Below are 25,880 nucleotides of genomic sequence, written 5' to 3' on the forward strand. Positions count from 1 at the left end.
TATTGTGACAATCAAATGATAATTCACATAACTGCAAGCCTTGTTTACCATGACCGTACAAAACACAGAGGTGGGTTGTCATGTGGTTCCTGAAAAAATCTAGAAGAAAATAATCCAAACGAGTATGTCTACACCAAAAATCTGTGTGTTGATATTTTCACCAAGGCGCTAGCTCGTGATTAGTTCATTAGACTAAAAGGCAAGTTGGGTGTGATAAATCCACACACTCCAACTTGAGGGAGAGTGTTAAATTTGTTAAATTTATCTCATTTACTATGTTTCCTATTTACAGTGGGGGAAATATGAAAAATATAAATTTTTCTTTTTAACTTAGATAAGTTTCAATTTGCGAATTGCTTAATTCAAGGAGGAAATAGAAGAGGGATCATTGTGAATCCCTTGAGTTAGGGATATGACAGAGGTAAGTGAGTTATTATCGTTATCTTTTATTTTGCACTTTATATATTCAGTAATTTGTAAAAGATCAATAGAAAAATCAGGATCCTTCTTCTCCACTACATTTTTTCTTGGATATCATTTTTCTACAATTATCTCTCAAATTTTGCAATATCTCAAACGAATCAAGGTGAGTAATCCCCTTGTATTGAGTCACTTTCATGTAATTCAAAATGCGTTGAGAATTTAAGCCATGAAGTATTGCATTCTAACCAAAGATTAGACTAAAACCAAATTCAAACTTATAGCAAACACGAAAAAAAAAGACAGCTTTCACTAATCAGATCCCTTTTATAAAGATATTTTAAACACCTATTTATAGAAAAAGAAACCCTAAGAAGGCCCTAAGTTTAAACATAAATAAATTTTAAATCCATGATACATATCATTAGAAAAAACAACAATAATGACAGTCTAAAATATAAAATGGAGCAAGATAGATCCTATGAGCTAGATATGGATCTTCAATCCAGGTTCCATCTTTCCCTTAATTTACACTGGAAAACATATTGTTGTAACAGCCCAATTGAAAAAGGGAAACTACCAAAAGGCAAATGTCTCAAAAGCCAGGCCGTTACTAAGTAGCAAAAACTATGAATGTGAAGGCACTGTAGCCAAACCTTCAGACAACAAATTATATCAAGAAACTTGGCAGTTGACTACCAAAAAAAACAAATTTTTTTAAGAGAAAAGGATAATTGCATCAATAGACCAATCTTGGACAAGAATGGACCTAGATTCAGTATAATTTTGAAAATCTTAAAAGAAAATGATAGTTTTTGTATGTATTCAATTACTCGGTAGTGAGTACTGTAAAAACACAATTACTCTTGAATTTAACTTATTATTACTTTAAAAATAGACCAAAAAAAAACATGCTTAGTTTACTAGCAGCAAACAAGAAAATAAGTCCTACACAAGCCATTTCCACGAAACATGCACTAGAGATTTACTCCTGTAATGTTTTACTAGAAACGCATACGTGGACATTCATACAGACACAAAGTATACACAAATGACCAGATATAAAACTGAGCAGTATATCCTAGCCCTTTCAAAGCTACACAGTCAACTAATTCATAAGATACAGTTGCTCCCTAAGATAATACAGCCCACTTTGGGAAAATAGCACTCTTCCAGGGTCAATAGATCAAGAACAAAGACAAGAACAGACATAACAAAACAACTGATTTCTTTCGAAATTCAATTTTCCCTTCTGCAGAAGATGAAGGGCTAGGAGCAGAACTACCATTTGTTGTTGAAATGACTTCCTTTGAGCATGTGTACTTGCAGCGACTGGGAGGGACCACCCTGTATACTCCATTACTGGTCAGTAGGTAGATATCCTTGTTGTTATCTTCTCCAAAGGAGTAGATTATGTTCAAAGCAGGGAGGGGATTTCCTGGCGTATATGTGCAGGGAATTGGAGAGTCTGCGGCACAGTTGAAGGGAATCATGGTGCTATTGAACTTCCCACCGCCACTTGGGTTTTCAATACTTGCCCACAATGCTGATGCATACAAATCAGCGTGCAAGTACCTGAAATTTGTCATATTCAAATATAATACGGCCATCAGCCAGAGTATCCCCAGTTGGACTCAAGCAAAAGAGTATGATTCATTGAATCACTTAACACAATAACTAGAAAAGTTTCAAGTTTTCTGGCAATCAGCCAGAGTATCCCCAGTTGGACTCAAGCAAAAGAGTATGATTCATTGAGTCAACACAATAACTAGAAAAGTTTCAAGTTTTCTCACTCACCTTCCATACATACAGGGATCTGTTGTTGACCTATAATAGTATCCACCAGTTATTGAGGCAGAACCTTCATTCTTATTGACAGAGGAATGGTTATAACCCATAATAGGAGGTATTGCCTGTATAGAGCTGGCACTTGTATTCCCTCCAGGAGATGATAGAGGAGTGAAAAGATATGGACCCTCATAAACGCGCCATCCAAAATTTCCACCTTTCGTTATTAAATCAACCTCTTCATATAGTTCCTTAAAGCAAGATAGCACGCCAGTTTAGTCATATCACTTAATTAAAACATACAACCCTTGAGAACTAGTCCATATCATCTCTGGATTTATTCACAAAAAATTAGAAAGTTCATGAAGCCAAAAGACAGTACATCTCATTAGTTCATTTCCAGAATTTGAGGGGCCTAAAGAGGTGAAAATAAAAAAAATACAAACAAAAAGATGTTTATCAGCTTACATCCCTTGATGGATTCCTGTAAGCAATCAGAAACACGTAAGAAAAAAGAAAGTACTCTGTCACACATAGGACTTATTAAAGTAACCAAAAAGTGCAAGCCATGATATCACAAGCATGCCTCCCCTTCTTCCTTCCAGGGTCCTAGTGTCAACATCTTCGTAGGATATAATCTAACTTGTCCTTTCGAAAACAGCTAGTTTTAGAGACCTTTCCCAGTCCATAAAATTTTCTAATTTTTCACAGTTCAACATAATGGAAAAGTGAAACCAAGCAGCGTACTCACACCTTGACCAAAAGACTAATATTGGTAAACACCAGATTGTCCTTGGGCTAGAACTTGGTTGGATCTCCACCGCTTTGAGTCATTTCTTACTACATAAGAAAAATAATCCACACAAATAGACACTTGTTGGAATGGGTGAACAAAATCAAATTGAAAAGGCCGAGGAGAAAAAAAAAACCATAGATGAGGAGTCATCAAGTGTCTGAAAGCAATCTAGCATAATGTAATATGTCAAACTTCCAAATCACTATTGTTAAGTTTGATGGAAAGAAGTACGAGGCATCATGAGTTAAGAAAGCTTGGGTACATCTATGGAGTGAAAAAATCCAACAAAAGTGATCCTGGTTGTTTGGATTGAGATTGTTAGAATTATCTACTGATAGCATTGCTCCTAAAATTCATAAAATCGTCAATAAGGAAAACCTACAAATTATAAATTAGCAAAAAGGGTATGGGATGCCATTCAGAAGCCTACTCAAGCAAGACGAATGCAGCCAAAAGGTGTGATATCTCAGGATTCAAAGGTGCAAACAAGGTAAGCAATCCTTCAACGACTACTATAATTAATTAAGTTGTGGGATCATATGAGCTGCTATGATGAAGTGAAGTGTGCACATTTTAAGAAGGGGAAGAGAAAGAAGATTGGGGGTCTAGATAACGATATGAGCACACTAAGACATATTACGATCTACAAGTGACTACCTTACTTGCACACATATATACTATTCTCCAAAGAAGAAGATAAAAGAAATTTGATAGCAACAAGTAAACCGAGTAATGAGATGTCCAACCTTTTAGGAAGCAATGGCACTCATAAACTATCATATATAGAAGGTCTGATCCACAAAATTTTAAAAAAATGACAAAGGTGGTTTATACTAAATAGAACATCTAGTCAACCTCACCACACACACACACACACACACACACACTCATATATATATATATATATATATATATATATATATATATATATATATATATATATATATATATATATATATATATATATATATATATATATATCGGGAGAGAGTATGGTTCTCACATTAGAGCTAATACATCCTCTTTCAGTAACTTCAAACTTCATTTACATACATTGATCATATTAACAAGAGTAAGATACTAAGTGACCTTTCAATCATACACATCAGGACCAAATTAGCGCTCCATAGTATATGACCCTCAATAGCTATCACACTTCTTTACATATAAATAACATAATTATAACATGTAATATAGAAAAAAGCACTTGCAAAATAAACCAGTTGCACGAAAACTTTCAGATGGTTAACTTGGTTTATAGTTGGATATTTTCTTGGCACTATGGTCCCATATTCTCAAGGAACATATTGTATGATTTGAATGAACCATATTTCTACTTCATGCACTCCAAATAACATATGTTAAATCTGGTAAAATGTACATCTATATATATATATATATATATGTATGAGAACTGAACATATTAGGCCCCATTTCTTGTTCTGCCCCATTCTGCCCTATAGGTTTTAAGTGTTTTATGATAGATCTGAAAAGTTAGATGTGTTTAGCATGATAGATTTAGTGGGAATCGACTCTTGGATCATGTTTTTTTGATGAAAAAACATGTTTTTATGAGCTAAAAAAAAACTGGTGCCTTCATAGCCAATGATTTTGGATCACCGGAAAAACCTGTATACATCGATCCCAAAGTCGATTCCAACTAAAGAAAACCTATAGATCACATCTACAGTGTTAGACGTGAGACAAAATACTTAAAACTATGATTTTTGAAGAGGCCTAACGAAAAAGGGAGCCTAAGGAACCCATTACTATATATATATATATATATATATATATATATATATATATATATATATATATATATATATATATATATAAAATTATTTTTACCTTTTTTATTTTTATCTAGTTAAAAATGAACTAGAGCTCCAACTAGTCAACAACTAAGTTGACTAGTCATAGAGCCATTACAACTCTATTCTCTCTCCCTCACTCTTCTCTCATGTATAAAAATAGGGGTTATCCCCCCTCCTCAATGTAATGCTTCTTGCATTTGGTGATGAATAAAATATTATTTATTTTTAAGTCTTCTTGTGGATACTTTTGTGTGGGTTCCTTTTGTGGACACTTGTTGTGCTTGTTCTCTTGAATCTTTGGTGGACATATTGTGTGTAATTAGAAGAGTCTTATTTCTTTACATGGTATCAGATGAAGGTTGCTCTTGACTCTTGAGGATTGCTTGTTGTCTTGTTTTTCATGCTCATGGTCATGGGAGAAAGAAAAAATTTCTCGGTGATTCAAGTGTTTGTGTGATTGTGTAAGCGTGGTTCGTTGGATCATGTGTTTGTGGTGGTGTGCTCATGCTATTTCTCCCTCCTTTCTCATATATTCCCTTCTCACATCTCTCTCCTCATCTCTTTCTCTCTTCTTTGTAATAATGGATGACAAAGAGAAAATCACTATTGTACCCATGAAACTCAATGATACTAATTTTGTAATGTGGTCTTTAATAATGAAGCACGACATATGGAGAAAGGGATTGGGGACATTAATTGATAGTTCCGATCCAGAGATTAAACTAGTCATCACAAAGGTAGAGAATGAAAAAAAAGTGTCTCTTATGGATAGTGAGAAGACAAAGGGACTAGCTACTTAAAAGAAAAAATGAAAAGAGTGAAGAATGGGCATACCAAAATTATGGTCTTAGCTAATCAATAGCATGAATATTAAAAAATGTTCTATTCTCGCAAAATTTGAAAATGCCAACAAAGCTTGGGAATAGCTTAAGAATATATATTCTCTTAAGAATATTGCACATGTATGCAATTTATAAAACAAAGATCGAACAATCACTCAAAAATAAAAAAGTATTAGAGAATACTACAATGAATTATCCGAACATTGAGAAGAATTATCTATTCTTAAGCCTAAGTGGCATTGCTCGGAAGATATACAACAACAACAACAACTACGCCTTCATCCCAAAACAAGTGGGGTCGGCGATATGAACCAACAAAGAAAATCATTCTGGGTCTTCCACATGAATCCTTCTCCTCCAATCATTTCTATCCAATGCCATGTCCTCGGTGAGGTTCAAAGCATTCATATCCTTTCCTATCATCTCCATCCAAGTCTTCTTACGCCTACCCCGACCTCTTTTAACTAATATATTTTTCCATTTCTTCATCCTTCTAACTGGAGCATCATTAGGCCTTCGCTGAATATGGCCAAACCACCGTAAACGATTCTCTCTCATCTTATTTTCAATGGGTGCAATGCTTACCTTATTACGTATCTCCTCGTTCCAAATCTTATCTTTTATTGTATTTCCATACATCCATCTAAGCATACGCATCTCAGCTACACTCATTTTTTGAATATGATGTATCTTGGCAGCCCAACATTCCGTACCATATAGTAAAGCGGGCCTAATAGTCGTCCTATAAAACTTTTTCTTCAACCGCAATGGCATTCTACGATCGCACAACACTCCAGTTGCACTTTTCCATTTCATCCACCCAACCTTTATCCTATGGTTTACATCTCCATCAATTTCTCCATACTTTTGAATGATAGATCCCAAATATTTGAAACAATCATCCACCGATATTTCTTGCTCACCAAGCTTCACTACACTCTCATCACTACTTCGTTGCTTACTAAACCGACATTCCATATATTCTGTCTTACTCTTACTCAACTTAAAACCTCTTGCTTCCAATGTTTGTCTCCATAATTCTAACTTAGCATTAACCCCAGCTCTAGAGTCATCAATCAAAACAATATCATCAGCAAACAACATACACCACGGTACATTTTTTTGAATTGATCTCGTAAGCTCATCCATCACTATAGCAAATAGGAAAGGGCTTAAGGCAGATGCTTGATGTAACCCAACCGTTATAGGAAAATTGGTTGTCACCCCTCCACACGTGCGGACATTGGATACTACTCCTTCATACATATCCTTAATTATACTAATGTACTTGAGAGAAACACCTTTCTTCATCATTGTTCACCAGAGAACGTCCCTAGGTACTCTATCGTAAGCCTTCTCCAAATCAATAAAAACCATATGCAAATCTTTGTTCCTCTCTCTATTTCTCTCAATAAGTTGTCTAAGAAGATGTATAACTTCCATAGTTGATCTTCTAGGCATAAAACCAAATTGATTCTCCGATATCATGACAACCTTCCTCAACCTAGACTCAATCACCCTCTCCCAAAGTTTCATAGTATGACTCATGAGTTTTATACCACGATAGTTTGTGCAATCTTGTATATCACCCTTATTCTTATATAGAGGCACCAAAGTACTTTTCCTCCACTCATTAGGCATCTTATTTGTCCGTCAAATCTTGTTAAAAAGATTTGTCAACCATTCTAAATATTTCTCTCCCAAGCATTCCCAAGCCTCGATAGGTATACCATCTGGGCCAACTGCCCTTCTTGATTTCATTTTCTTCAAAGCCTCTGCAATTTCTTTCTTTTGAATCTTGCGCATGAAGTCACGATTCATCTCATGAAAAGGAATGGACAAGTCTCCAAGATCCTGAGCATGACTTTCATTAAATAGCTTATCAAAATAATCTTTCCAACTCTCCTTAATTTCCTCATCTTTGACTAAAACCCTTTGTGTTTCATCTTTGATACATCTAACCATACCCAGATCCCTCGATTTCCTATCTCTCATCTTTGCAAGCCTATAAATATCCTTCTCGCCCTCTTTGGTATCCCACTTGTCATAAACCTCCTTATATACCTTATCCCTCGCGTTTCGAACTACTTTTTTAGCTTCCTTCTTTGCTATCATATACTTCTCCAAATTCTCATTATCATGACTATTACTTAGATTTCTATAACACTCTCTTTTAACCTTAATAGCTAATTTGACATCCTCGTTCCACCATGATGTATCATTACCAAGCGGTGCACTGCCATTAGACTCACCCAATACCTCCTTAGCCACCTTTCTCATGCCACCCGCTATCTTATTCCACATTGATTCTAAATCCTCCTCGAGACACCAATCAGCTTCCTTAACTACTTGTTCTACAAACATTCCTTGTTTAGCTCCTTTTAGTGCCCACCACTTAATTCTAGGATCTATCCTATGTCTATCCCTTTTGAGGCATTGTCTAATTCTAAGATCTAAAATTAAAACTCTATGTTGTGTAGCTACACTTTCTCCCGGTATAACCTTACAATCAATGCAACAACCCCTATCTCTCTTTCTAAGTAAGAAAAAATCTATCTGACTCGTATCAACCCCACTTTTAAATGTTACTAGGTGAGACTCCCTCTTCCTAAACCAAGTTTTTGCTAAGATCATATCATAGGACAAACCAAAATCTAAAATCCTTTCTCCACTTTCGTTTTTTTCTCCTATACCATAGCCTCCATGGATACTCTCAAATGCCTACATGTCCATTAAGGTCACCACTGATGAAAAGCTTTTCTCCATAAGATATCCCTTGTACTACTCTATCTACTTCCCAAAATTGACGCTTAATGGAATCATCTAAACCTACTTGAGGTGCATAAACACTAATAATATTAATAATATCTGTACCTAATACTAATTCAATAAGTAAAATCCTATCACCCTTCCTACGGACCTCAACAACATTATCTATAAACTCACGACTCATAACAATCCCTACTCCATTCCTATTGCTCGGAAGATATATAACTCCAAAAAAAAAACAACTTGATCTAGAGCATTTTTATCAATTTATAAATGGTTTAAGACCGAAGTTTAAGAGTACCAAATCAGCTCTTCTCCATAGAGAGAAAATCCCCTCTATTATTGATATTGTTAAAGAGTTGAGTATGGAAGAGAATAGGCTAAGAAGGCACTCCTTAAAAAATGAAAATGACTATGTTTTAGACATCTCTAAACTGAGGAATTTCATGTGTCCTTACAAGCCACCTCATTGAAAACAAGGAAATAAGTATGATAACAAGCTTTATTGGAAACAAGGCAATGAATATGACCAAAAAAATTTATTTGTTATAATTGTCATGAGTTGGGAGTATTGGGACACACTAAACCTCAATGTCCTAGATTTAGAAAAAGGGAAGAAAAGAAGGTGGCGGTTGGTTAGTCTCAAGAAACAAGTGAAACTAACAACTCCCATGATGCAGCGATATCTATGTCACAACTTATGGAGATTCTCCAACCTTTGTTTAAAAGAGTATCTTCTCTAAATGGAGCATCAACTGGAGCCGCAATTTCTTCTTTTTCTGATCTCGATAAAACTCTTAGGCTTCTTGACTCTGGTGTTTTCTTTTCATATGACCCCCAAACACAAAATTTTATCTGAATGTTATATCAATTTAAGCATATCAAATGTTTTCACGGTCGATAGTTCATCTCTTAAAATAAAAGGAATTGAAGATTTTGAAAATAGTTTATAAAATTTTAAAAGGTTTATTATTCTAAAAGTAAGGTATATTCCTAAATTAAACTTAAATCTTTTGTCAGATTCTTAAATATCTTACAATGGATGTAATGTCTCTTTCTCTTCTGATGGTTGTTGGGTGGAGGATCGATAGTCAGGGAAGCTGATTAAGGAAGGTCATAGAGAAAGAGACATCTACTTCATAGACTTTTTGGAAATACCTAAGAATACCTTTTGCTGCAATGTTTAAAAAATTGACTTGGATTTATGGCACAAACGACTTAGTCATCCTAATGTATCCAAAATTTAATACTTTCCAAATCTAAAAAAAAAAATTAACTCTGAAAATTATAAATAAAAAGATTGTATCCTTGGTAAAATAAAGAGATTGTCATTTAATGAAAGAACTTTTATTTCCTCTAGACCGCTTGAGTTAATACATTCGGATGTCTAGGGGCCAACACCAGTTATATCAAAGGGTGGATATGCATACTATGTGATTTTTGTTGATGATTTCTCTAGGCATACTTGGATCTACTTCCTTAGGCATAAGTCTGAAGTCTTTTTACATTTTCAAATATTCTACAACTTAGTCAAAAATAGGTTTAAAAATGACATTTCTATTTTTCGCATTGATTCAGAGGGAGAATTCATATTAAAAGAATTTAAAGATTATCTAAACCTACATGGCATCACACATAAAAAAATCTTGTCCTCACACACCACAAAAAAAATGGTTTGACACAACAAAAATACTGACATATTATATAAACAACTAGAACTTTACTAATAGCAAACCAAGTACCAAAGGATTTTTTGGTTGAAGCATTCCTAACTGCCACATATCTTATTAATAAGATGGCATCTTCTTCTCTAAAAGATATAACACCTTTTGAAAAACTTTTTAAATTAGCTCTTGATTACTCTAGATTGAGAGTTTTTGGATATAAATGTTTTGTTTTCACTAACAAAAATGATAAACTCTCACCTCGGGCTATTCCCTGTGCATTTTTAGGTTATGCAGATAACCAAAAAGGTTATCAGTGCTTCGATCCCAAAAATAAAAAATTGTATGTTTCAAGCAATATGTCATTTTTGGAAAAGGAAAGTTTTTTTACTTTGAAAAAGTTGAGGAAGTAGCTGAGTATTCATTTTTATTTGATTTGATTCCAAATTATGAAAAACATGATTAAGAATGTGATCTTGATGATGATATTGATATAATAGATGAGTGTAACCATGATAATGATCATATAATTAACGAAGAGCATTCTCATAGGAACCAAAATTATTTGCAGTATTCTAGGCATATGGATTTCAATCACCCATGTGCACTAGAAAATTATGCTAAACAATCTCAAGTTCAAACCAGAAGATCATCTAGGATCTCTAAACTACTTGGGAAGTTTGTATCGTATGAGTCCTTTTTTCTAAAATACAAAGCATTTATTGCATTAATTCACTCTTATGTAGAACCTTCAACCTATGCTCAAGTTAAAGATCATTCTGAGTGGATAGAAGCCATGAGGATAGAGTTAAGTGTTAGAAAAGGTTAATAACCGGATCATTCAAGATGTCCCACAAGGCAAAAAACCTATAAGTTGCAGGTGGGTATAGAAGATCAAAACCAAAGGTGATGAAACTCTCAAAGGCCATTCCTAAGAATATGGCATAGATTACGAAGAAACTTTTGTACCAGTTACTAGAATAACCATTGTTAGGACTCTAGTAAGAAAATGACCTATATTTCAAATGGATGTCAAAATTGTTTTTTTTAATGGAAACTTAGTTCTACCCCCTCTGCAATTCCATTCCTTGGCCAAATCTCGATGATAAACTTATGAGTTGGAAGGAACTCTTAGAAGTGGTGATGTTAGGGGTTTCTACTCTTTATTTTTTGTTTGTTTTATTTTCTGTTCATAGTGACCTAAGTGCAACTGCATTCTCATTTTTCATAATTTGTGTAATTATGGCTGTTTAAGTCGCTAATCATCCCTTATTTTAGTTTTTCCTGTTTACATCATTGATTATATTCTTGGGTATTGAAATATGGTTCTTTTCCTCCCTCCTTTGTTTCCAAAGTTTCCCAAAATAAATGAATATAAATTTTAAGCAGCTACAGCAAACTTAAAATTGTTTTGGGATGAAGGCGTAGTTGTTGTTGTTGTTGTACAGCAAACTTAAAAGATTAAACAAGAAAGAGTATTCAAGACTGTGCAGTAACATGAATGATATTAAGTGTCACTAATTAAAAATTTTACAGTAAAGTGTATTAGACTTGCAGCAGAATTAGTAAACAAATCAGATTGTCAAAGTGCACAATGAGCATTAAGCATATTCACGAAGACACTGGAATAATTTTTCAGAATTGTATAGAAATGTTAATTTTATCAATCTTTTTGTCCAAAAATGAAGAAACAGTAACACAACAAAGGTACCACAAAAAAATAAACAGTGACCAGGTCATAAAGGATATTAATGACAGAGATCTGAATGACATATTAAGAATATGCAAAGTAGAAGTAGAACAGATGATCAAAAGCTGCAATTTGAAACCTGGCCAACATCTGCACAGAGGAAGTATGTGGGCCTTTTGGAATCAAAACTGCAACGCCATGGATTTCTAAGTCCAAGGGCCCATATTTCAGGTTGCAACTGATTATCTTCAGAAAATGGATTGTCTTTTGGAATTGAGTAATTTCCCCAGAAACCTTGTTTGACTATATCAGCAGCACCTGAGGCATAAAATTGAAGAAAAAACATTGAATAAGAATGAAGGAATATCTTTTTGGCATAGATGTCCAAAGAATTCACTTTGAATTATGTGTGCATCACTCAGAAAAGCTACCAATCCAAATAAAAACTCCAACTCAACTACATGGATAAATAAGTGAACACAAAATTGATAACGAGAAGAAAGGATGACAAGTTAGTTTACTTCATCAACTTCTACACTTGCAAATTTTTTTCATTTGGACTGATGTTGATAAAGACTGTGGCATCAAAAAGTGAACAAAAATTAGCCAATTCTGGAAGTCTTTTTGAGATCTCACAAGCCAACAGATGTCTCCCCATCCAAATTGGCATTCTACATGGAAAAAACCCTGCATCAATTTGATCTCTAATCCCTTCATGCATACACTTTACTAGTCGATACTAAGCCTAACACAAAGACAACACTTGGCCTTCATAGAAAATTTTTCATTTCCTTGCATTTCTTTTTAGCAATCTCCTTTACAACAGCTTAGAATCTTTTGGTACTTGACTAAATCTTCACCCTTAAAGAAATTTTTGTGGTTCAGTTACTGCTTTTTCTCAAGCAATTTTCTACTTTTCTAACTTTTCATTGTTCTGGATGATAATGCTGCGAAAATCGAGGATAGCCTATAGCACAGGCAGCAAAACATGCATATCCTTGGACATGTTTCCAGTAAATACTCAAATTAAATTAGACCAGTACATTAACCTATTAACAGCTTATTAAACAACATAGTTGAAGTGTCCAATGAGCAAAATCGAGGATACTGTTGTGATAACATCATTTATGTCTTCTTTTAGTTGACTGAATCAAAGGATTTGACCAAATTGTTGAATGTACATTTTGTGATGTAGGCACTTGCTCAAGTATCAAACAGTTAAACAAGATAGTTAGAAAAAGGAATTACCTAGCAAGGAAAACTAAAACCAAGGTCTTTTGGAAGCTCTTTATGCCTTCTACTCTGTTAAAATGTATACTCAAAAGCATTATTGTAAGTATAAATATATATACTTATATACATAGAGATACGTATACATATATTATATGTATACGTATCTCTATATATAAGTATATATATTTATACATTTTTCTCTTTTTTACCCGATAAGGGTATTGTTGTCTTTTCACATTTTGCGCATATCCCATTTGGAATATGCTGTACTTTTTTCCTTTTTTCTTTTATTTTTGTAATTCTTTTTTTCTTTTATTTTTGCCTTTTTGCACATTCAAAAAGGAGCATTGGGGTCTCCCCAATAGAGTCGTTGGGGAGCCCCCAACGGTCACAATTGTGACCGTTGGAAGCTCCCCAACGACTCCTTTGGGGAGCCCCCTCTTGCCCTCTTCTTTCTTGTATAAATAGGGGTGTTCCCCCTTGTTGTAGAACAAGCTTGAGAGTCTCAAGCATTTGCTTTTATATATTGAAATACATGCATTATTGCATGTTTATTATTTATACGCTTTTTGCGTATTTTGTTCAAGTGTTGTAAGAGTGCTTTCGTGCACTTCTTTTACAAAGTTTTTATGCTTGTTTATGCATTGTCTCTTCGTAGACAATTTCACATGGTATCAGAGCTCGGTTGGTGATTGAAGATCGTGGGATCCTCTTTTGTTCGAGTGCCTCGAAAACCGTGCCTTCGAATCTTTAGAGATTGAAGAGGTGGATCTTACTTCTCAAATATTTTAGAAGGATCTTGTGCAAAGTAGAAGTTGAAACATTGTATTGGTACGTCTTTTTTCTCCTTCTCTTTACGCCTTAATGGGTGAGAAAGAGTCTCACTTTGCCCTTGGCTTCAAGTTGAATGGGTCCAACTATCATATTTGGGCCGGGAATATGGAAGCCCACATAAAAGGAAAAGGATTGTGGGGTTATGTGCAAGGAACGATTCCGGAACCGGAACCCAAGATAACCGTAATGGACGGAAGCGATATCAAGATTCTTAAGGGAGAGGAAAGAATCAAAGCTCTTGAGGAATACTCAAAGAAACACGACAAATGGGAAATGAAGAACTTCAAGATTCTTTCTTGGTTCTTCTCATCCGTCGAAACGAAGATTAATGCCAACATTATCAAATTCAAAAAGGCATCGGAAGCTTGGCATTATCTCGAGAAGATGTATACATCAAGAGATCTATCTCATAAGTATTACCTTCAAAAGAAGGCTCTCTCCCTTACTCAAGGTGAAATGTCTATTAGGGAATATTTTGCCGATCTTTCCTCTATTTTGGATGAGCTCTCTATGCTTGAACCAAAATGGAGTGGAGAGGCAATTGAACTCCGCCACAAGCAACTTGAAGAAGATCGTTTCTTCAATTTTTTTAATGGGTTGAGGCCGAAATTTGAGCAAATAAGGTCATCACTTCTATCCTCATTTACTCCTCCCTCTCTTGAAGATGTTCTCACCAAATTAAGTGGTGAGGAGACTCGTATGAGTTTATGTAAACAAGGACCAAGTGTTCTTATGGTCCCTTGTAATCATGATGAAAACATTGAGGTCAATGCCGTATCAAGACCCGGAAATAATGTAAAGACCTATCGTCCTCCTCATTTTAAATTCCAAAATCAAGGAGGAGATGGCGGACAAAGAGGAAAGAGGGACTATAGCAAGACTATATGTCACTTTTGTAAAGAACCGGGACATATCAAACTCGTATGTCCTAAATGGAAGAAACTTCTCGCTATGGCCACCGCCGGAGCACCACAAAAGGAAGAAGCATCATCCAGTGGGTCACTCTCGTTGAACCAAATAATGGAAGCCCTTCAACCTCTTCTCAAGGGAGCTACATCCGGTGCCGCCGTGTCTACTTCTTCCATTCCAGGTAAAGTCTCTTGGCTTTTGGACTCAGATGCATCTTTTCATATGTCCCCAAACATGTTTTCACTTTCCGATTATTCAAAAAATGTTTCTCCATCCTTTGTTTCCACTGCGGATGGAACCTCTCTTGAAATTAAAGGAATAGGTGATTTTGAAAATCAAGATTTTTTTATTCCAAAAATCAGATTTATACCTAAGCTTAACTTAAACCTTCTCTCTGTTTCTCAACTCTCGGACCATGGTTGCGATATTAAATTTTCATGTGATAAATGTTTTATACAGGATCGCCGGTCCGGGAAATTGATTGGGGAAGGCTTTAGAAAAGGCGATCTATACTATATGGAATCTCTTCAAGTTCCAAAATCTTTTTGTAATGTTGCCCGAAATAAAGACATAAATGTGTGGCACAAAAGACTTGGTCATCCTAATATCATCAAGTTATCCTATTTACATTTTGCAAAGGACCTATGTAAAAGTTCTTTTTCTTGTAATGACTGTATTCTCGGAAAAATACAAAGTTTACCTTTTGAGCAAAGAACTATGTTCTCATCTAAAACCTTTGAAATTGTTCATTCCGATGTTTGGGGACCCGCACCTGTTGTCTCAAAAGGAGGTTTTTCTTATTATGTTATTTTTGTGGATGATTTCTCTAGATATTCATGGATATTTTTTCTTAAGTTCAAGCATGAGGTTTTTTCGTGTTTTAGAACCTTTCATTCAATGATCAAGAATCAATTTAACAGTAACATAAAGATCTTTAAAAGTGATTCTGGAGGAGAATATCTCTCTAACCAATTTAAAATATATCTTGAAGATCACGGAATCATTCACCAAAGATCTTGTCCCAAAACCCCTCAACAAAATGGGTTGGCCGAAAGAAAACATAGGCACATCATTGAGACCACTAGAACCCTTCTTATTTCTCAAAACATCCCTAAAAATTTTTGGGCTGAAGCAGCTCTTGCTTTTGTTTATCTAATAAATCGATTACCTTCTAGAATATTAGGGAAAATATCTCCTTTTGAGATTTTATATAAACTTGAACCAGATTATAATAGGTTACGAGTTTTCGGGTGTAAGTGTTTCATACTTACGGATAAGAATGACAAACTCTCTCCCAAGGCTATCCCCTGCGCTTTTCTTGGCTATTCTGAAACTCAAAAGGGATTTCGGTGTTATGATCTTCGAGAAGATAAGTTATATGTCTCTAGAAATGTAACTTTTTTGGAAAATGAAAGTGGATTTGAAAAAAATGTTTCGCAACAAGAAAATTTTGATTATTCCTTCCTTTTTGACTTATTGTCTAGTAATGATGATATATCTAGTGATGATGATGTATCATCAAACCATGATGAGGACATTGAGGGTAATGTCGAAGAGCATAACCAACAAGAAGGCAGGATTTCAAGTGATCCAATAACATACTCACGTAGAAACCAAGACACCTTTAGAAGTGCTATTGATCAATATAGTGAACTTGTTCCTGTTCTCGATCACCGTAGATCTGAGAGGAATAGGAGACCTCCAACTCGTTTTGTCTCCTTTAATTCCTTTTCACCCCGATATAGGGCTTGTCTTAGTGCTATTCATTCTTATTTTGAACCTAGAAATTTTGAAGAAGCTAAAAAATGTATAGAATGGCAAGAAGCTATGCAAAATGAACTTAATGCTCTTAAAAGGGCTGAAACTTGGGATTTCGAAACTCTACCCATAGGAAAGAAAACTATAGGTTGTCGATGGGTTTTTAAGGTTAAAACTAAGAGTGACGGATCCCTTGAAAGGTATAAAGCTCGCTTAGTTGCAAAAGGATATGAGCAAGAGTATGGAATTGATTATGAAGAAACTTTTGCTCCTGTAGCCCGAATGGTTACAGTTAGATGTCTTATCACTATTGCATCTATTAAAAATTGGAATATTTTTCAAATGGATGTAAAAAATGTTTTTTTAAATGGTGATCTTAACGAAGAAGTGTATATGGATGCTCCACCAGGCATGGAGATCCCTAAAGATAAAGTTCTTCGTCTTCGAAAGGCCCTTTATGGTTTGAAACAGGCCCCCAAAGCTTGGTATGACAGATTTACCAGTGTAATGCTGGAAAATGGTTTTTCCTCCTGTTATACTGACACTGCTCTATTTACTAGAAAATCTAAGGCAGGGATTGTAATATTGTTACTATATGTTGATGACATGTTAATTACAGGTGATGATGTTCAAGGAGTCAAGGGTATTAAGTCCGTCTTAACTTCAAAATTTGAGATGTCAGACTTGGGTTTTCTGACATATTTTCTTGGAATTGAGGTTGCTTATTCGCAACGTGGTTATTTTCTATCTCAGTCTAAGCTTGCTTGTGAGATTATTGACAGATCAGGGATTTCTGATGACAAAGTATGTGAAACTCCTGAAGTTGTGGGAGCAAAAATGAAGATTGACGACGGTGTTCCTCTAACGGATCCTACTCCTTACAGGCAGTTGGTAGGTTCTTTAATGTATCTTAGCATTACTCGACCCGATTTGTCACATGCTATACACATCGCCAGCCAATTTTAGCATGCTCCTACAACCGTTCATATGAGTGTTGTGCGTCGCATCATCAGATATTTAAAGGGAACGATGAATAAGGGAGTATTCCTATCTTCTTCTTCTTAATTAAAATTGTTTGCTTATACTGACTCAGATTGGGGAGGTGACCCTAGTAACCGTCACTCCACCACTGGTTTTTGTATTTTCTTAGGAGAATCGTTGATCTCGTGGCGATGTAAGAAGCAACAAAAGGTATCCTTATCATCCACTGAAGCCGAATACAGAGCCATGGCATCCACTACCATGGAAATTGTATGGATTCGACGCCTTTTGGAAGATATGGGAGTGCCTATCAGAGAACCAACTAAGTTGTGCTGCGACAATAAAAGTGCAATCTATATTGCCAAAAACCACATCTTTCACGAGCGAATAAAGCATATTGAGATGGACTGCCATTATGTCAGGGAAGAATACTTGAAGAAGGTCATTGATTTACCATACGTGACGTCTGAATATCAACTTGCGGACTTCTTCACAAAAGCTCTTTGTTCGCCTAGATTTCATTTCCTCCTTGACAAACTTGCGGTTATCACACCGTAAGTTTGAGGGGGGGTGTTAAAATGTATACTCAAAAGCATTATTGTAAGTATAAATATATATACTTATATACATAGAGATATGTATACATATATTATATGTATACGTATCTCTATATATAAGTATATATATTTATACATTTTTCTCTTTTTTACCTGATAAGGGTATTGTCGTCTTTTCACATTTTGCGCATATCCCATTTGGAATATGCTGTACTTTTTTCCTTTTTCCTTTTATTTTTGTAATTCTTTTTTTCTTTTATTTTTGCCTTTTTGCACATTCAAAAAGGAGCATTGGGGGTCTCCCCAACGACTCCTTTGGGGAGCCCCCTCTTGCCCTCTTCTTTCTTGTATAAATAGGGGTGTTCCCCCTTGTTGTAGAACAAGCTTGAGAGTCTCAAGCATTTGCTTTTATATATTGAAATACATGCATTATTGCATGTTTATTATTTATACGCTTTTTGTGTATTTTGTTCAAGTGTTGTAAGAGTGCTTTCGTGCACTTCTTTTACAAAGTTTTTATGCTTGTTTATGCATTGTCTCTTCGTAGACAATTTCACATACTCTTCTTTCTTTTCTTTTTTTTTCTTTTTTTGTTTTGGTCATCAAATATCTCAGGTACCATAGCAACTCAAGCATCATCCTTGAAGGACCATTGCTAGTATTTGTATTGAAATTTGGGTAATTCCAAGTTGATTCATGCAATGCTGTCTAAATTATACCAATAGAACTAGCTAATTCCCAGTGTAGCTTGTCAAATTCTTTGTCACTTTGAGCCAGAGAAAAAAATTTATCCATCTAAAAGGCCTCTATTTGATTACATTTCATTGGACAGAACTCATGCTTATAATTTTAATCCATAGTTACAGATATCGGCGATATTTTCAAAATATTGTTATATTATCATTGTAAATTCAGCAAACGATAATATAGGTAAAATATCACGATATTTTGAAAATATCGCCAATTTGATAATATCACGATATTATCAAATTAGTTTTACTGTTTTTATTTTTTACATTTTAAATATGTTTTTCTTCTTTTTCACATTTTTTACGTCTTTCTTTTATTATTTATGTTTTTTTGTCTAAACATGATATTTTCCTATTTATTTTTGTCATTTTTTATACTTTTTAAGCCCCTGAGATTTTTCCGAGATTTATCACCAAACCTATAATATCGCAAGAAATAGCCTTGCCGAGATATAACCGATACCGATATTTGTGACTACGTTTTAATCATAGCCACAGTTATTGTTGATATTTTGAAACATGATATTTATGAAAAAAATGCCCTAGCCGATATTAAAAGAAATATATCACGATATTTTAACATAAATATCATGATATTGTAAAAATTCTTACTTTATTACTTAAAATATATATCTCCACTATTTTTATTTTTTTTTAAAAACATTTTGTACTTGTTTATTTATGTTTTCATAAATGAATAATGCTAAAACCTATTATTTTTTATGCTTTTTAATTTTTCTTTACATCTAAAACTTTTTTAAAGCACCTGAGATTTTCCCCAAAAAACCACCAAAAAAAAACTCATTGAGAAATTATTGAGAATGATATTTTTGGCAATGATTTTCATAGCATCAAAACATGATAATGAGGAAAAGAAGAATGATACAGCAAGAAAAAAACAAGTATAAAGCAAACTAGATCTCTCATGGCCAGTACATTATCATTAGTATATGTAAGTATTGTTGATATTTTGAAACATGATATTTATGAGAAAAACACCCTAGCCAATATTAAAAGAAATATACCACAATATTTTAACATAAATATCATGATATTGTAAAAAGTCTTACTTTATTACTTAAAATATATATTTCTGCTATTTTTTATTTTATTTTAAAAACATTTTTACTTGTTTATTTATGTTTTCATAAATGAATAATGCTAAAACCTATTATTTCTTATCCTTTTTAATGTTTCTTTACATCTAAAACTTTTTTAAAGCATCTGAGATTGTCCCAAAAAAAACACCAAAAAAAAACTCACTGAGAAATTACTGAGAAGTGAGAACCATATTTGTAGCAATGGTTTTCATAGCAATAAAACATGATAATGAGGAAAAGAAGAATGATACAGCAAGAAACAAACAAGTATAAAGCACATGAACATTGTCAGAAACTAGATCTCTCATGGCCAGCACATTCTCATTAGTATATGTAAGCCATTAGTGCCCTGCTCTCTATACAGATTTTGTTTTAAAGGCCTATGCTGCTTGCTATAGCTGACTAACTGTGGACACCCAATTTTTCTCAAGATGTCCAAAATACTAACCTTTTTTGAGTAAACGTGCTCTCAAGTTTCAAAGATGAGGATTTGAAACAAGAAAAATCATATTAGAAAAAACCCAAAAGATCATTGTTTTTGCCCTAAAACGACATACTAGTGTGTCTTCCTACCTTCAGACAGCACTCAAGCTTGTCATCCTGCCTTGGGACAGCACTCCTCTATGTTGTCCTCCCCGTCGAATGTGTAGATAAGCCTCAGGAAGAGGCGTGTCCCAATCACACTGAAACTCCTCATGTATGTTTCATGCAGGACTCTTCATGAATGAGCCTTATCCCCTATGATGATAAGGATGGATCCATTTGCGTTGGATTCAGATCCAGAAAACCCTTGATCTATATCCCATACATGACTCCTATAAATAGGAGGTGACCCCTAGAGTAAAGGGGATCTAGAAATTCATTGTCTGGGTGCTAGCCTTGCCCTCACTCTTACCCTCTCTTGGCCTGAGCTCTAAACTGTCAGAACTATGCAGAGGTACTGTTGAAGTCATTGCAACAACTATCTTATTGGGCAGACGTCTTGCTAGACTAGAAAGGAGCCCTAAAAGAACTAAATGGACCCCAAAGTCCAAAAAATTGTGATTTTTCAAAATCGCTTCGACAATTTTGTGATTTTATATTAGTTTTTGTTCTACTCACATAAATACTCATACATGTTTTATATTTCGGTTCGCGGCGGTGAGCTTCAAGCTCTGGCGATCGAAAAACCTGCCTCTACTTTACCTTCTCGTGAAGGATGGTTCAGGCTTGAAATGTGTGTCCTACATCTTTTTGAACGAATTTTGAAAAAGGGTTTTGTGAAATCTAGGTAAGTCCCATTCCTTCACCGCAAATTTTTTATCAATACTGACTAGCACTGAAATATAAGCATTTTGAAAGCAAAATGAAAGAGATAAACTGAAAGTTTTATTGGTGACAGAATGAGATTTAGTACTTACTTGGAATGTTATCAATATCAAGGCGCATGATCTTTCCAAGCAAAGATTTTTTATTTTGAGCAAAATTGAAAGGGTCACCCCTACTGCCACCATCACCCATCATAAAGTATAAGTATCTGTCTGCGGGGCCAAAGAGAATCTGCCCAGCATGATGAGATGTATAGGGAAGACCCATAGTAAATATTCTCCTCATTTCCAAAGAGTTAGCAGTTGTTGCCTAGAAAGAATAGAAGATGTCATCAAAGATCTCTAGCAAAGAAAAATATTTGCATAGCTATTTCATATACAACATTATTCCTTGATGAAGAATGTCATGCATACCTGGGAGGGTGGTATTCTGCCATTTGCAGAGTACTCTGCAACAACACTGCCATATTGGCATGTCGTGGAACCACTGTCTGAACCAATCTTAGCAGGGTCACAGTCTACCGCAGTATTACATGCGCATCTTCCAGAACAACCTGGTGTCTTCGTCTTGTCACAGTTGTAAGAAACGAAAAAACGCCCATTTTTAACAAAATCTGGATGAAATGCTATTCCCATTAGGCCAAACTCTGAATCAAAATGTACTACATCAGTTATATCAAGAAATGGACTGGACTCGTCGAACTGCAATGTTTCACCAGATCCAGCTTTAGGAACTGTTGCCAACCATATTTTTCCAGCTTGGTTGGATAGAAATACACGACTGCTACCATCAGGATGACTCGCCATGTTGAGATAAGAACCATTACCAATTTTCTCAATGCAAAGGCCCTTTGGAGGTGAATCTACAGTACTATCTAGTGATACCTGAGTTCCTGCAAAACAAACCTGTTCCTCAGTAGAGGACCCACCAAATACAGCACAGAAGTCCTTCTCTGACTGCCAAAAGTCTGTGAATTTAGATGAACTGGCATTGGCTGTGGGTCCTCCTTTAAGTGAAGCTGCAAAAGGGGAGTTCCCAATGGATACATTTTGACATGTCTTCCAGACACTGGAACAGTAGTCACTTGCAGCATCCGTCAACTGAGTTGAGTCTTTTGAAACAGTTCCATTGCACAATGCAGGAAAAGTACCCTGCTGTGATTCTATCCTAAATAACTCTGCAGAGAACTGATCACATTTCTGCAGAAGAAGCAAAATCAGAAGCTTGAATTAAGTGGATCATCAAATCAATTGATGTATTAAACAAATTTATTTTAACAGAGCTTCATTTGATAAAGATTAGGAGCCAAAGAAAAAAAAAGAAAAGCATTTGATTGTCAAGTACAGGACTCCATGATTAACCCCAAAATATTAATCAACTATTTTAACAATATTTTAACACAGAGATGTATCGATGAATCTGAAGGGTTTTATATGCAATGTAACTTGGACCAATCTTAGCAAGGTTGGATCTTCTTCACACATTATTAGGTTCATAAAAGCACTGTGGTACATATAAGTATAAACAAGAAAAATTATATCTCCATTATGAGAACATTGAAACAGCCTTTACCCGTTAGAAGTGTTTCTCTCTCTTTAAATTGTATTTATCTTCATTCCACTACTTCCAAAAAATTCCCAAAATTGCGAAGAATATCCACCGTATGTTGAACCTCGCCTCTTCATTACACTTCCACTTTTCTTTTTGTTATTAGTCTTGATAAAAAATAAAAAGATATGAATTATGTGATCTGTGACAAGGATACGGAGTTTTAGGATGCTAATGGATTTAGAAGACCAAGCTAAATGTTGATGATGAGGGTGAAAAGCGTAAGGTCAGGATGGTTGTACAGGTAATAATCTATGTGAAAGCATTTACAATGATTAGATTTTTTTTTCTTTTAGCCAATTTGACTTAGGATTCTTTTGATTACATGCAGCCTAATATGATATAGAGCTTCAACAGATGGACCTGAAAAATATGTTTTCTTAATGTTCATCTCGATGATACACCTATATGGCACAACTCGAAGGTTTGGTTAAGCACAAAGACAAAAACATACCATATGAATTAAACAAATGCATCATGTTCACATACAGCTTTTAGATAATGGTACAGGAAATTAATGTTTCACTGATTGAGTAGATTTTCTAATCTCATTTGACCATAACATTTATTTCGAATGTAATGAGAATTATGCAATATATTTTTCTCTACATGATGATATACTCCTAGCTAGTAAGCATAAAGACAATATCATTGAACTGGTTCTTAGGACAAACACGCAGCACTGTTTGAGGAATATATTTCATAAATTATATATGAAACTGAATTCATCCAGAACAAAAAACAACGGAAGGATCTTAATTGAATGCATCAAAAAAGTGATCTTCCTTGGTACCAGACCGTGATAATCATGGAGTTGACAGGGTTCTGCATGAGATATTTCCACCCAAGAAAATTTTCGCTGACTAACCAAAGGCTACTCTACAAATAGAACAATGGTCATTGATTCACTAACAGGAGTCATAAATCAATCTTTCAAATGAATTATTGGACTAAAATGCACTTATTCCTTTCTACTGTGGTCAGTCTGAATCTCGTAATTTTGTCATCCTTGCATGCCACGTGAGATGAATCCTTTGGAAGTACTTTAGGGTGCTACTTCATGCAGGTAGAGTTGGGATCACCATGTGGGAGCTTGGGATAAAGTTTGTGGTGCTCGGCCAAACATAACAGATTCCTAACAGATCACTACAAACTTCATAATGGTATTAAGAAGCAAAATGAAGAAAAATAAGAAAAAATGCCAGGTGTAAAATCACTTAAAGCCAGATTTCTTATTAGTATGTCTAATCAATCTAGCCTATGAACCATGCCAAATATCGTAACCAATGTCAGAAATATCATGAATATTTTAAAAATGCTGTTATTTTATCGTGATATTTTCAAAAACTTATATTATCCCAAAAAATGATATTTTCAAAATATCGACTATTTGACGACATCGTGTTTTTATGTCATTAGTAAGGACATAACAATTTTGTTACAATTCTATCCATTTCTATTTTTATATTTTCATGCATCTTTACATGAAAACCAGTTTTTTCAAAACGTGAGATTTTCACTCACCGAGATTATCTCAAGAACGAGATGTGTGACACCGACCACAACTTGTCCTGAATCACTGTTTAAACAAAAAAAATCACCATTCAAAGTATGCATATCTTTTCACGTAGGCATCAACACAGTGCACAACAAAATAGATGTCGATCACAAGAGAGAAACCAATTGAGACAATTCCGCTGATAAAGAGCAACCATCAACCAGTATATTGGCTTACTGCGCAGAGAATAGATTTGATCACCGCGCCGCACGCGGGATCCGACACATTCATCGAATCAAATTGAGTCTTCAAGGCAGCATCCTCTTTCGCATCACAACATACATTTCCCGTGTAAGGGCAGAAGGATAAGGGAGCCTTTGGGGGTAATGGAGCCCCTGTTTCATGACAAACCCATAAAAAACTATCAACAATTAGGCCCTCTGAACTCCCCCAAACAACTAAGAAGGAAAACCAGCAAGACAGGAAACCAAAACCAATCAAACCACTAAAGAAAGAAGCTCAGAACAGAAGAAAGGTACCCACTTGAATCAGTGCAGAGTGGTAGAGCAGAAGAACCCCAGAAGCTGGAGCTGAAGAGAAGCATGAAAAGAGCAAGACCCCTCATGTTAACCCCACAAACCATTGTCTTACCCCTCTTTGATTTGCTCATGGCTTCAACGGTCCGGCAGTATCCGAGGGGTTTGAATGCTGGTCTTCAATGGGGATTATATAGTCATTGACAGCACAATGATAGACTAGGCAGTAATTTACTAAATGGGAACACCATCTTGTTTCACACCATCCATGGAGCAATCCGGAATTTAAACGGCACGCAGAAAGCCAAAGATCTTTAATCGGTTTGGGAGAGTGGGTGGTCCTGTTTTTCAAAGGGACAGGTGACACAGCAAGTCAAGCCCACCTCTCTCTCTTAATATTATTTTAAATTTGATTGCCTGTGGCCCACGGTAGACATTTCTCTCTCTCTTTCAACGTCTTTTAACAAGCTTTAGGACGTGGTGGATGGCTAGTGGTGGTGGATGGCTATCAGTAAAAGTTGAAAGAGATTTGAGCTTTTCAGTGGCAAAAGCCATGCAAAGAGCCTTGGATAGCAGGAGAGGGGGGTCAAACTAAAGATGCATGAATCTCACTCATCAAATGACCTTTTCATATTGCATTCCATATCCAGTTAAAAATATAGGATATCAGATTCATCTCAGGGTCTATGATCACCTTGGATCTAGGATCTCAGGTAATCAAACGCACTTTGAAAGGTAGACCAAAATTTCTCAATGTTCAAAAGTAGATCGTGGGACTATATTTGTTAGTCATTTGTGGGTACAAAAGCTTCTTTTTTTTCCTTCATTCTTTTTTGTTGTGTTTTAAAGCTTCAAAAATCAACAGTATACAAGGTCATAAAAGTGTGTTTTTTTCATGGTTAAAACATGATTCAGAAGTCGATCCCTACTATCTTGAAAATATATTGAATTCATCGATGAGATCCGATTATATTAAAATAACTTGCATTATAGTGATTCAGAGTCTCACTAAATCTATGTTTG

At 35.1% G+C, this 25,880-nt stretch overlaps 1 protein-coding gene across 1 annotated transcript; it reads right to left on the reverse strand.

The window, feature by feature from the left end:
* Positions 1 to 1,380: 1,380 nt before the first annotated feature.
* Positions 1,381 to 25,225, reverse strand: LOC149830467 (HIPL1 protein-like). The gene is made up of 7 exons (XM_090016529.1): positions 24,865 to 25,225; positions 24,559 to 24,716; positions 21,629 to 22,414; positions 21,308 to 21,524; positions 11,926 to 12,104; positions 2,218 to 2,459; positions 1,381 to 1,995 (listed from the first exon to the last, which is right to left on the reverse strand). Exons 1-7 carry the CDS (start codon positions 24,989 to 24,991, stop codon positions 1,599 to 1,601), a joined length of 2,106 nt encoding a protein of 701 aa, XP_089872655.1. The 5' UTR covers positions 24,992 to 25,225; the 3' UTR covers positions 1,381 to 1,598.
* Positions 25,226 to 25,880: the final 655 nt, after the last annotated feature.

Source organism: Nuphar pumila, chromosome 8, assembly GCF_984573655.1.
Source record: "Nuphar pumila chromosome 8, dmNupPumi1.hap1.1, whole genome shotgun sequence".
Classification (NCBI taxonomy): domain Eukaryota; kingdom Viridiplantae; phylum Streptophyta; class Magnoliopsida; order Nymphaeales; family Nymphaeaceae; genus Nuphar; species Nuphar pumila.

Coding starts and splice junctions, on each gene's coding strand:
- LOC149830467 (XM_090016529.1), bottom strand. CDS start 24,991: ATGAGCAAATCAAAGAGGGGTAAGACAATGGTTTGTGGGGTTAACATG. Junction 2,460..11,925: donor TCTGTGCAGATGTTGGCCAG/GTTTCAAATTGC, acceptor TCTTGCTTTAAG/GAACTATATGAAGAGGTTGA. Junction 1,996..2,217: donor GATCCCTGTATGTATGGAAG/GTGAGTGAGAAA, acceptor GACAAATTTCAG/GTACTTGCACGCTGATTTGT.